The 12,968-nt window shown below is 56.9% G+C and overlaps 1 protein-coding gene across 1 annotated transcript in view; it reads left to right on the top strand.

The window, feature by feature from the left end:
- The window catches only part of LOC123824670 (tubulin polymerization promoting protein), a 31,394-nt gene extending 20,173 nt beyond the window's left edge, over positions 1-11,221 (top strand). The window contains exons 3-4 of the mRNA XM_045847955.1: positions 5,999-6,152; positions 6,439-11,221. Coding sequence (XP_045703911.1) covers positions 5,999-6,152; positions 6,439-6,633 — 349 coding nt within the window. The 3' untranslated portion in view covers positions 6,634-11,221. The remainder of the gene's footprint in view (positions 1-5,998; positions 6,153-6,438) is intronic.
- The last annotated feature ends 1,747 nt before the right edge of the window (positions 11,222-12,968 follow it).

The following is a 12,968-nucleotide window of genomic DNA, read 5'->3' as shown; positions in this document are numbered from 1 at the left end:
TGCCTCCTCAAGGCCCTGGGTTAGCGGGGGGGTGTGGGGATAGGAGCTGAAGGAGGAGGGGGGCGCAAATGAGGAGGAGCAGGAGGTGGGTGCAGGCGAGGAGAAGGTGGGCACAGGTGGGGAGGAGGAAGAGGCAGTGGGCACAGGTGAGGAGGAGGAGGAGCTGGAGCAGGGACTGGTGTAAGGCCCAGTAGGGTCCCTTCAATCTGTTCCCTGGGCAGGTCCTGCAATCCTTTAGCGTTGGCCTTTGCAAGCCCAGTGTGTCCAGGAGAGACAGAGGGCAGACACAGGAGCAAAGGAACCCCAAGAACCGTGTTTGTTGGGGAATGTTGCAGAAGGGCTGGGGGAGGTGGTATGTCCAGGGCAGGTCAGCCCTCCAGGGAGAGCATGGGGCCCACACCCTCGACACTGGCCCTGCATGCAAAGTGTCGGCAGGTGGGAGCAATTCATTTCCTCCCTCCTGGTTCCTTCTGCAGTAAGTTGCCTTTAAGCTACCACATGCAGGCATGTGCACCCATGGGCATGCAGGAGCCCACAGCCCGTACATACCTACACAGACAAGTCTATGCACACATATGCACACGTGCACAAGCTCACCATACACCTATGCACACATGCATGTGCACACAGGTAGAACTTAGGCTGCCCATAGCCGTGCAGCAGGGGAGGTGGCAAATGTGGTGGTGACTCATTCAGGACAAGTGCCCTGGACAGGCCCAGAGACCCTGTGTATAGGAGGCACGTGCACCCCGATGCCCACATGGGGGGTGTTGGCATCACAAGAGTGAGTGGGCACCAGAAAGGACCCCATTTGCTCCCCATACCTGTCCTAAGAGGAAGGACATCGGCTGCCCAGACCCTTAGGGGCTGAGGTGTGTCCCCAGCTCCCCGGTATTGGTGGGATCCTCACTGCAGAGCCCAGGGGACCCCCAGTGTCTCTGCCCCAGCTCACTGTAGGGAACATGGAATGGGGGACCAGCCAGCTGTGGCTGCAGCCCAGTGAGGGTCTGTGGTCACTACACAGTGAAGACCGGCCTGCGGTGGCCGCAGGGCCCCCTTGCCTGGGTGGTTTGCTGGACACCACAGGATTACAGTAGGAGGGATTCACGTCCTTGTCCCTCTGATGGGCAAGGTGGACAGTGCCCTGGGCAGGGTTGTAGGATCCTGCAGGACGGGCGTGGAACCTCAAAGTTGCTGAGTTGGTGGAGAAGAGCAGCAATTTCTGTTTGGGGGCGGTTGCCAGGGCTCCAGGCGGTGACGCCAGCCAGGGTATCTGCAGCCTTTGTTTAGATCCTGTCGCCATGGCAGTGCCTGTTTGTTTTGATGTTACTATGTGTTAAATTTTAAACAAATTTCTTGCAGCTCTATACCAAGTCTTGACTAAAGACTATTGTTACCTAGACAAAGACTCCAGCATCCTCCATGCCCCAAAGGACAGACAATAGTCAGTCTGGAATATTAATTAATCAGGACCTTGTGTACACAAGCAGGAATATCACCCCGATACACCATTTGGGGGGCTGTGGACAGCAATGTCCCCTTCCATCCTGCCTGCATGTGCGGGTCAGGCACTGGGCCCCGCCCTGCAGGGGAGAGGCCCGACCAAGGGGGCAGAGGAGGGCAGGGGTCGCTGTTGCAGCCTCTCGTGACCCACGCACACACCTGTCCTGTGGGTGCTGCGTGCTCTCAGAGAAAACAGCCTGTGTCCTGCGACACGGGTGCAGTGAGACAGCTCTGCAGCCCTCGCGTCTGGCGTCTGCGTCCTGTGTTAGGAGGGAGAGGTGGGCGGGGCTCCCTGTCACAGAAGACCTGGAAAGCTGCTCCGTTCTTGCTACACATGCTCTGGTCACAGCCAGGACATGTGGGAATTGTCTGAAGCAGGGGTGCCTGAGCCAGGGGTGTGAGCCGCAGAAGCCCAGCACAGAAGCATAGGCCCAGAGCCCAGATGCCATCCCGAGTCTGTCCAGCGCCCAGAGCAGGCTGAGCCTGTAGTAGGAGCACCAGCAGAGTGCAGTGGTGGGGTGGGGGTGCCATGGAGGGGCTGGTGGAGTGGGCGGAGCTCTGAGTGTGATGTGATGCCTGAGAAACACCACCAGTGTCACAGCGGGCGGCTGGGGCTGGTGGTAGTGCCTGCTCAGGGCCCCGAGGCTCCCCCAGCCCCGCTTTGCTCCTGGGCCTGAGGGCTGACATGCACACTCTCCTTGGAGGGGAGGGCAGCCCCTCCCTCCAGGAAAATGGTGAGGGTGGGGCATGAGAGAGCAAGAGAGAGAGAGGTGCACCCAGTCCCCGGCTGTGCTTTCTGCCTTACATTGAGGGCCTTCCGGAGTGGGGGTGGCCATGGTAGTTCTCTGTGCTTCTCTGTGGGGCCTTGTTGTGAGCACCAGGGGCAGTACAGGGTGTCTAGTGGCTGTCACCCTGGGCTCCACCCCTCCCAGGTGAGTCCAGCCCCAGGCCCCCCTGTCCCCGTGTCCGTGCCACCCCAGCCCTGCACTGGGCAAACACCAAGTTAGAGTCAGGAGGAACATGAAGGGCAGCTTTTCCTGCTTACGGGAAGTCACTGCATGTGCATGGGTGGGGTGGAGAGGAATCACAGCTGCCCCTTCAGGCAGGTCATGGCCATCAGCAACCAGACCTGTGACTGAGTAGCTGTCAGCAAGTGTCACCCACCGCAGCCAGGTCTGCACTGCTGGCTCTGTGCTCGCTGGGGCCCAGGTAGGCGGGGCTGCTCAGCGGAGCGGGTGGCCCTGGGCAGGGGTGACAGCGAGGGTCTGCCAGGACAGCCCTCTGCAAGCACAGCAAGAACCCTCCAGGCAGGACTCCCCCAGAGGTGCATCCCCACCAGACATGCTCCTTCAGGAGTCCCCACATCCCCACTGACCCAGGGGATGATGGGAATGTCACCCATTCCTGGCCCTCTGCCCCTCATCAGTGCCTTCTGGATAGGTCACTGCGTCCCAGCTGCTGCTGGTCAGGGGAGCCTGGGAGAACTAGCACTTTCTCAGAGACTCCTCCTTCTCCTTCCAATCACCCCTGCCCACCGTCCTGGCCAGGGGTCCAGTAGGCTGGGAGCCACCTCTCAGCAAGGGCGTCCTGATAGTGTGCAGTTTGCTCTGGTTCACAAAGGTGCTGGCTAGGAGGGGACGGGGGGTGGGGGACACAGGTCACAGTGTGCCATCCTGGGACCCTTCCTGGTATAGGCCCTGCAGGCACACAGGTCTGGGTCTGTCCTTGGAAGGCTAGGCTGGCCTCTGGTGTCCCTGGGTGACCTTCAGGAGCAACTGGCCCAGCCGCCTCCCTGCCTGCCCTAAGTTGGGCCTGGAGGCCCAGGGGACGCAGGGGCCTTGTGTGAGCGGTGACCCCGTCACTGCTGGGCTGGCCTTCCAGCAGAACAACAGCCTTCTGAGCAGGGGCTGGTGGGGACGGGGCGGGGGGGCTCGGTGTGGGGACACCGCCGTTGTGTGCACTCGAGAACAGGCTCAGTCTGTGTGTGGAGGGCAGCGTAATGCGATCGTGTCTCCGGGGAAGGGCTGGCATTGTCACTCTAGAACTCGCCAGGGACTCTCTCCGCAGCAGGGAACCGGGTCCCCTGGGGAGACCCACCCATCGGTCACAATGGGGACACTGGGGGACACCCGGCTCAGCCAGGTGGAGTGGGCAAGTCAGGGCCCTGGGCCTGGGCGTCCACCCCAATCTGACTGTGCCCTTTGACAGGAGCCCCTGCAGGCCAGCTGCCCACCCCTGGCCCGAGTGACTCACACTGGTGGCGCCTGGTGCCGCAGTGCCCAGAGAGGGCTGCGTGTTCTAGCAGCCGCCACGGGGCCGGCCGTCAGGCCTGGGGTCCACACGCCAGCCTGGGCAGGCAGTGAATAGGAGACAGGAGCGCCTGTGACAGCCCAGGACAAACAGGGCTCCTCCGGGGCCTGGAGGTTACCCACCCGGTAGGGTCGAGAGGAAGAAAAGGGGCTGTGTCTACATCACTCCAGGCACCCCAGGCTGAGGGCAACTGCCCAGAATGGCCTCAGTGCCCTCAGACCCCAGTGCGTTTGTAAGTGTCCCCCAGAGCCTCCAGGGACAGAAGCCGCCACCGAACCCTGGGTGTAACGAAGCCCTGGTCCGGCGAGTTACCCAGCCCCTGCCCTGTGGCTGTCAGCACAAATGCCCTTGGCACAGATGGCTCTGAACGTGTCCGGGGGGCCCTGCTCCCCATCCCTCCTTCTGAATGGCCTCCCGAAGGGGTGAGGCTGGGTGCCCCAACACCAGTTAAAGAGAGCTTTAACCAGCTCTCTCCTGGCTGCGACACGTCAGTCAGTGTGTCCTGTGTCTTCAGACGTATGTGCAACATGTAAGGGACTCCCCGTGCCTGCTGTGGGTGTTCCTGGGTTTCGGCGACGACGAGCAGAACTGCGAGTGGAGCGGCGAGAGTTGTGAGCTCAAGTTTTCATTTCTCTTGAGTAAGAACCTAAATGTGGGGTCTCAGGGTTGTGCTGTAGGTGTGCCCTTCAGGAAAACACTGAACTGCCTTCCACAGTGGACGCCACGTTGCGTCCCCCTGGGCTGTGTCTGAGCCCCAGTGGGCCTGCGTCTTCTCGGCCCTGGGGATGTCGTCACCTTCATCCGGTCACTTGGGCCGTCCTGTGGGACTGAGGCGTCTCCCCGGGAACTGACAGGGTGCGGCCCGTCCACGCTCTCTGTTGCCACCCACGGGTCTGCGGCAAAGTGTCTGCTTCGGAGATCCTGTCCGGTCCTTTACATTGGATTCCCTCTTGTTGTTTTAGGAGTTCTTCATACCCAATATGTCCAATACAGTCCTTTGTCAGATGTGTCCTGTGAGTCTTCTTGCCCAGTCTGTCACTTGTCTTTGCATCACAGTGTCTTTAGAAGAAAACGGTTTAAAAAATTTTTAAGTCCAAATCTTCTTCTTCTTTTTTTTTTTAATGGGCTGTTTTCTGGTATTACTTCTAGGACGACTTTGTCTAACCTAAGGTCATAAATATTTCCATTAGGTTCTTTCAGAAGTTGTATGGTTCTAGGTTTTGTAATAACTCTGAGTTAACTGCAGCGCAGACCGAGGCCACGACTTCACGTGTGGGTGTCTGGTTGTCCCAGCCGATGTGTTGCAACCATGATCCTCGCTCCACTGAATAGCCTTTGCTCTTCTGTTGAAAACATTTTTGCCATTTTGACCTGGGGAAGATCTGGTGAAAACGGCCAAAATGTTTTTAGTTAAAATCACCAAAGCTGAAGGGCCAGGTTAGAGCCTGTTGGAACTGCGTGACAGACCTCCCCTGGGGACTCTGTGCTGTCACCAGACGTGTCTGGATGAAGCCCCCTGCCCAGCCCCCTGGCCCGCTGTGTCTGCTCCCCTGGTCCAGCACCAGTCAGGCCCCAGCAGCCTTTGGGCAGGGGACCGCAGGGGTCCTAGCCGGTGGGCCTGACGTGCACACCCCGGGCTCACCTCGTCGGGTGTCCCGGGGAGGGGCCTCCCTCTCGTCCCCGTGCGGCAACCACAAAACAGACCGCCTCCGGTGGCCTCAGAACCTCCCCCTCGTGGTTCGGATCTGATGGGCCTCTCACGCTCACTTTTCTCTGAAAGTCCTTCCCTGACTGGAGGCCACACACGTCCCATTTAGTGCCAGACAACGGCTTTGTTTTAATGTCCAGTTGTTCGTGAAGGATGTGCTTCCTTTAAGCTTTTTTCCACAATTTATATTTGCTGCTGTTGCCGATGGTGACTGACTGTTGGGTGTAAACACTGCAGGGGAGGGGCGTGCTCTGTGTTTTAATGTCAGACTTGCCTTCTGGTGTGGGAGGGAGAAGCGGGGTGGGGTCTGCAGGCAGGGCTGGGGCCCCCAATGTCAGCAGGTTCCCAGGCAGTGCTGAGGTCCCCCAATATCAGTGGGTCCCCCAGCAGTGCTGGGGTCCCCCAGTGTCAGCAGGCCCCTGGGTCCCAGCCCAGCAAGATGAGTGGCCAGTGCCCCTGAGTCCTCTCTCCCTGCAGAGGGAAGTCCTGCCGGACCATCACGTTCGAGCAGTTCAAGGAGGCGCTGGAGGAGCTCTCCAAGAAGAGATTCAAGGACAAGAGCAGCGAGGAGGCCATCCAAGAGGTGCACAGGCTCATCGAGGGCAAGTCCCCCATCATCTCGGGGGTGACGGTGAGTGCAGAGGGGGGGCGGGACCCTTGGGAAGCAGGGCCGTGACATGTAGGGAACTGACGGCAGTGGCCTAAAGATGGGGTGGGAGCCTTCATTCCCTGAGTGTGGGCTGACCCAGGCCACCTCCCCAGACCGAGAGCCCCAAGTGGATTCCAGGAGCTTTAGCGTCCCCTGTGCATGGGCTTGGCCCCTTTGGTTGAAATCTCCCCTCTCCAGCTCCCCTTGCGACACCCATTCTTTTTCTGTGGTTCGGCTACAGTTAACCCCTCTCCCCACTTTCCTGCAGAAAGCCATCTCCTCGCCCACCGTGTCTCGGCTCACAGACACGACCAAGTTCACAGGCTCCCACAAGGAGCGCTTCGACCCGTCTGGCAGGGGCAAGGGCAAAGCCGGCCGCGTGGACCTGGTGGATGAGTCGGGCTACGTGCCAGGCTACAAGCACGCGGGCACCTACGACCAGAAGGTGCAGGGGGGCAAGTAGCCAGTCCCCGCGGACAGGGCCTTCCTCTGTTTCTGGCCCCACATCACCTCACACTTCTTTACATTCCTGGGCTCACTGGGGCAGAACTCAAGACGCCGGGGCGGGGTGGCTGTGGGTGACTCCCAGGCCTCTCTCCTGCCTGGGGCCCCCGGCATGCTCCTCTCCTGCCCCAGGTGTGGCCCCTGAACTCACTGACCTTTCTCTAATGCACCTGCCTCAGCCCATGTTGGGAAGTCAACAAATGGTCATTTCCAAAGTGTCTCCAGGACCAGATCACACAGGCCACCTGATTTGTACGCAAAAGGAGTGTTTTAAAGGAGCAGGTGGCCCAGACCCTGTCAGAGGTGGTGCTAACCTCCTGACCGGCAGACCCTCCCAGGAGCCACTGGGGCAACACGCACTAACGCACTAACCAGCAGCACCAGCGAGATGAAGCAAACCTCCAACAGGATATAGCAGCATCTGCGAGGGCTCCGTGCAGGTGTGCGACACACAAGTGCATGCTTGCACATGCACACATGCTCATGCACACACTCATGCACTCACAGGCACACGTGCTCATGCACACACATCCACTCACACACATGCTTACACATGCCTGTGGACCAGGTCTGTGCTAAGGGCAGTCATGTAAGTGAGGGCTGGCGTACAAAGGAAAGTGAGCCGGTGGAAGGCTGCTCCTCGGTAGACCAAAGGAACGTGATCTGAAGTGTGAAGTTGTATGTTCTTACAATGGAAACCAAGGATGGGTCATTTCGTTCTGCCTTTTAAAGAAAAGAAGAAAAAGTGACTGTTTATTCTCAGAATGGGTCAGGGAAGATTCAGAATACCTTGTTTCTGTGACCTCTCCCCTCCGTCCCTGCATCTCCCAGTTGCAAGACCCCGTTGGCCCCAAGGCCCCCCTGCAGGCAAGGTGTGTGACAGGCCCTTTCTGCCTGTCCCCTGGAAATCAGGGCCTTGGGGCTGCAGGTGGACACGGCTACTTCCTCTCCACTCACAGTGCAGCATAAATCTCTGCAGCTCCAGCCTCTGAAGTTAATTCCTACATTTCTGGGCCCTCCCAACCCCAGAGCATAGGAAACCTCACGACAAAACCAGGCCAGGGAGGGCCCCACCCCAAGGCCCACAGCATTTGCTTCCATGGTAGCCACGAGGCGACACTCCATTTGCATAAACACAACCACAGCATGGCCCGTGACCTGGTGGGCCATGTGGTCCTGGAGCAGGTCCTTGGAAAAGCCCACAACCGCCTCAGGAAAATGCTTCCTGGAGCCTGGCTGCCACAGCCACCGTCTGCTCTGCGGCCCTTTCCTGGACGCGTGGCCTGGCCTAGCACAGGCGGTCGAAACATGGACCGGTGCTGCTGTGGCACACTTGCTGGTCACCACTGGGGCCAGGGAAGGACCCCAACGCTGGCTCAGGGCCAGCGCTCCCAGCTGACACTGCCCCTCTGAAGCGACTGTGTCTCTACCAGGCTCCTCGCACACCAACCTCCCCTCGCCACCTAGGGTGACCTCAACTCACAGATGGAGGTGACCTCTGCCGGCAGTTTCTTCCTGAGGTTCTGGGGGCTCGCAGCATGTGGCATTAGAACCTAGGAGACAAGGGAGCGCAGGCTCCGTCACTGCCAGGGCTAATCTTACTATTGTCTGGAAAGTTTCTAACTTAGGGATCCTAAGCTGCTTGGCTAGGCCACTTCACGGTGGGGAAACAGGACGAGGGACTGGGGCAAAGGCAGACAGGATGCCAGACCCCCACCCGTGCCTCCCTCTCCTCCACCAGTCTGGACCTTCGTGTGAGACCCAAAGGCAAGAGTGACCTGTGGGTTAGAATCAGAAGACAGCTGAACACGCAAAGTGCTTCCTGACAACAAGCCAATCGCAGCCCCAGTTCCAGCGCCTGCAGGGTTTTCACCAGTGGCCACAGAATGGGGCTTCTCCCCGGGCCTGGAGGCGCTGCCACGGAGCAACGCCCACCACCAGGGGCTGTGGGTCCCCTGGTCTGAGGCTGCTTTTCTCCTGCTCATTGAAGAGCTTAGTCCCCACTGTCCCAGACACTGGAATCCAGCAGAAGGTCAGCTACTACATCACGCTGTAGTACAGCGTACATGCTGGCGAGGGCAGAGGCACAGGGTCCCCATGCCACAACCCATAGAGATGTCACCTGGGCCTGCCATGGGTGTAAGCCCTTCTCAGCCCCTCCGTGCCCACTGGACCCTGGAGAGAGGCGCCCAACACCAGGACATGGTCTCCTGTCCCACAGATTGGCTTCAGGCAAGAACGGCCACCATACCAAGGTTCCAACCCCGACTGAGGGCATGACTGCCAAGAGCATGCTGGGAAAGTGGGGTCTAAGCAAAAGGAACAGTATGAGTGGCCTGCCACAGCACCCACAGTTAGCAGCTTTCTCCCATGGCACCCACCCCAGGACTGGAGCTCCCCTCCATCTACCCGTGAGGCAGGCCCCGGCCTGCGGAGCGCCAGCACCACCCACCTCAGGCTGGTGGAGGTAAGCTACTCGATAAGAAACTACTGGTCCACTTCTGAGGAAAATTTCAAAATGCTCTGCTGATCCTGATGGCAGCAGCTTCTCTTTGGGTTTTATGAATGAGACCCAGTGCACACAGCTGCTCTCCCTCGGTGGCCCTCCCTGTCCCAGTCCAGCGGGCTCCAGGGAGACCGCTGTGCCCTGGGCCCCAGCCCCTCACATGCTAGGTCCAGGAGCCTGGTCCCTGCATCCCCTGCCCATCCCCCAGCTTTGTCAGACACATACACACAGGCCAGGACGCACCTTTGTCCACTCCAAGTATAGCTCTGAGAACCTCCCCTCCCCTTTCTGTCAGAGGAGGAGGAGGAGGAAGGGGTAAAATTAAGTATTGAGGACTTAGGAGTCGCCCTTCTGTCCATTTAAAATCATCTGGTGAACGCTTCACTGCATCTGTGTGTGGCCTCTGAATACCCACGAGCCTGGCCTCCAACCTCACTGCACAAAACAGACACACGCGCATGTCCCTTCACCAGGTTCGGAATATCGTGAACACGTAGGCAGAGTGTGTGTCCGTGCTGCATGTTTTTAGGCAATGCCCGTCAGCTCCTACTAACCACGGTGAAGTACCAATTAGACGTCTATCTGTGAACAAAAGAAACTGCACAGCAGGTACCCCAGGAGGCAGGACGCGTCCTGAGGGGAGTCAGTGCCGATGGTGTCCGAACACCAGCAGGGAACAGTAGAAGGAGCGCGCTTGAAAACACTGATCATACCAGAATACTTATTTATTTCTATTTAACGCATCTAGGCGGTGGTCAGGAACAGAGTTAACTTTACCAAAACTGAAGTTCAAAATTACGTTAAGTTTAAAGTATTATAGCAAGATATATATTTATACTGGAGTATTTTTACACCTTTCATATTCTCGGGCTTGAGTTTTGAGACAGATGAGAACTGGAGCAGGTGCCAGTCCGCTGGGGAAAGGCCTGCAGAAGCGTTCTGCTGGGGTCGCTGGCTGCCCAGACGTGCTCCTGGGCTCCAAGTCCCAGGGGACGAGCCCCAGGAAGGCCACGGGGCCACCTGACCCTCTCAGTGGACAAAGCGGCTGTGACAGCAGGCAGAGGCTCACCTTCCTGACACCCTGAGCCAGTACAATCGCCTGTTTCTGGGAATCAAGTTTAGATGGCACAGGCCACGCCCTGCTCATGTGCTGTCCCTGGCTGCGCCTGCAGCGACCCTGGCGGTGGGGAGTTGACACACGCCATGGCCCCTGAAGCCTAAAATGTTCACCATCTGGCCCTCAAGGGCTCCCCTGGGGTCATTTCCCCCTGGGCACTCACACACAAGCTGGCTACTCCCCTGTCCTGCAGCATACGCCACACTGGGACACCCTGTTGTCACCTGTTCAATATAGTACGGGTTGACAATTTAGCTGTACTGTGAAATTATCAATAGGCTAGAATGTCCATAAAACAATGACCCTGAATAGTTTCCTCTCACTGATTTACCACTAAACGCTTTGCGAAATCTGGTGGTCCAGGGGCCTGGCCTTCATCCGTGGGCACGTGGGCGCGTGGCCAGGGTGGTGGTGCGCCGGGCCGTGGTCACTGTGCCGGAGATGCTTCGGTTAACTCTCTCTCCTCCTCTAGACTTTCAAAAACCAAACCAAGCCAAACAAAGGAAACCCACACAACTTAAAAGAAACTTGAAAGGGATCATATACTATTAGTTTGTACTAAGTTTTTTCAGGAAAGGGAAATAAATTTATATATACATGCAATATATTTTTACACCGTCTCATTCATGTTAGGGAGTGCTGAGCGTACCACTTTATCAGAGTGATGGGTACAGTGATGTCAATGTCATGGGTGTTCTGACTCGGAAAGTCTGAACTGCACTCAGCAGGGGCGTCCGCGGGGGCAGGGGGCCTGCTCTCCCTCCGGTGGAGTGCGAGGCTCAGAGTCACCTGTCAGGTCACTGTCAAGGCCTGGCCTATAAACCTTTAGTGAAACAGCTCATGTCTGTCTGCACATCGCTCCTCATGTGTTCGCTGTTATTAACATTGTGTGTCAAAGTGATAAATAAAGTGTTAAATGGCGGATCTCTGGAGAGTAAGCGCACTGTCTGGACTGGCAGTCCCATGGGCGGGGCCATGGAGCGGGGCAGCTCCACAGCTCCCAGGGCGGAGGGCCTCCAGGCCCCTGCTGAGAGCCTTTACTTCTTCACTTAGACTGGCAGTGGCCACCGACCCGACCCGACCCATGGAGAGGGGGTGCACCAACCTCCTGCTGTGTCGCGGGCCGGGTCTAGGTCTAGTGCAGCCCTGTGGGGGTCTAGGTCTGGGGGGACAAGACACAAACTACATTACAAACAACACAGCAGCCCCGGCAGGGATGTCGTCATCAAATGACGGCCTACCTGAAACCCTAGTCCAGAAAATGGTTTTCAAAAGTAAAATAGAGGCATTTTTAGACTGTCCCAGGGAAGCTCCCACCAGTGGACAAGAACAGGAATCCTTAATGCAGAAGGACAATGATTGCAGAGGGAATGTCTGAGCTGTGAGGAAAGAAAGTGAAGCAAAGAACAAGTAGTAAATAACTACCAATAACATAGGGACTATATAAATACTTTCTGTGCAGTTAACAATACTTCATAAAAATGACTGAAAAGCATCACATGTGGGCCGGAGGGGTGTAGGGGAAGTTACGAGCTCCCGGCTGCTGTACGATACCAGAGGGACGGAAGGGCTGAGTAAGTACACATTAACATGTAACAGCAATACCTCAGAAACACTGCACAGCTTCCAACCTAGGAGAGGTGAAATGCTAAATGATAAAGAATCTAAAACAGCAACAGTGGCCAGTGAAAAAATGACAAAAGAAATTGAACAGCACAAAATGATACAGCAGACTCCAACTAAAATACATCAATTCCATTAGAGGGTAAAGCAAGAGAAAGAAACACAGAATGGAAACATTGATAAAATACTGTTTTTAAGCCAAATGCATCATTAATTTCAGCGTGGCTAAAAACAGAAACAGAAAAGCAGAAAATGAAAAGAAAGAGAAGGAAACGAAGAACAAGGCTGGTTCTTTGACTGGACCGGCCAACTTGACAAACATCTGGTGGATTTTAACGAAGAGACTAAGTTCAAACCCAGTGAGAAGGACGACCGAGGGCAGGGGAGTCGGGCCCGAGAAGCAGGTGCTGAGCAGTCAGCGTGTTACTGGGAGGGCGCAGGAGAAGGGAGCCCTCCGGGCCACGAGGCAGACTTGAGAAAGTCTCGCCAGCCCAGCAGGGTCTCTAGAGATGGTCTGTTGGAGAGAATCCCCGTGGCAGGGAGGCCAGGCCGTGGTACCCCGCCTGCCGGGTCACAGGCTTGGGCCCACAGACGAAAGCCAAGGCAGAGCCCGAGGCCACGAGCAGCAGGTGGTCGTCTCTGACACGCACAGCAAGGTCCTACTTGAAGGGACACACCCGCTCCTGTGTTTCCACCACAGGGACACAGCCTCAAATGCCGAAGCTATTAAAATGCTGTTAAAAGACTGAGTGTTATGGCAAAAATTATGAAAATTAAGCAACTGAACAAATTCCTAGAGCTGCTAACTTATGAAAACTAACTCAAAAAGAAACAGAAAGCCTGCACAGTCCTATGATTTAAGGTAAGTAACTACCAACTGTAGTGGAAAACGCCCCACATCTCAGTGGCTGCTCACAACAAAAGTCATTTCTCACTCACAAGAAGTCCAACTGCTTTCAGGCAGAGGACTTCCTGTCCTTTTAGTCAACAGAAGAGAGGCAGGCTCCCTGACCTTGTGACAGAGCTCGCCAGGTCACTGAGGGGCGGG

This window comes from Phyllostomus hastatus, unplaced genomic scaffold, assembly GCF_019186645.2.
Source record: "Phyllostomus hastatus isolate PE091 unplaced genomic scaffold, TTU_PhHast_1.1 phas_contig_58, whole genome shotgun sequence".
NCBI classification, from domain to species: Eukaryota; Metazoa; Chordata; class Mammalia; order Chiroptera; family Phyllostomidae; genus Phyllostomus; species Phyllostomus hastatus.
This window is presented reverse-complemented; position numbering and strand designations above follow the sequence as displayed.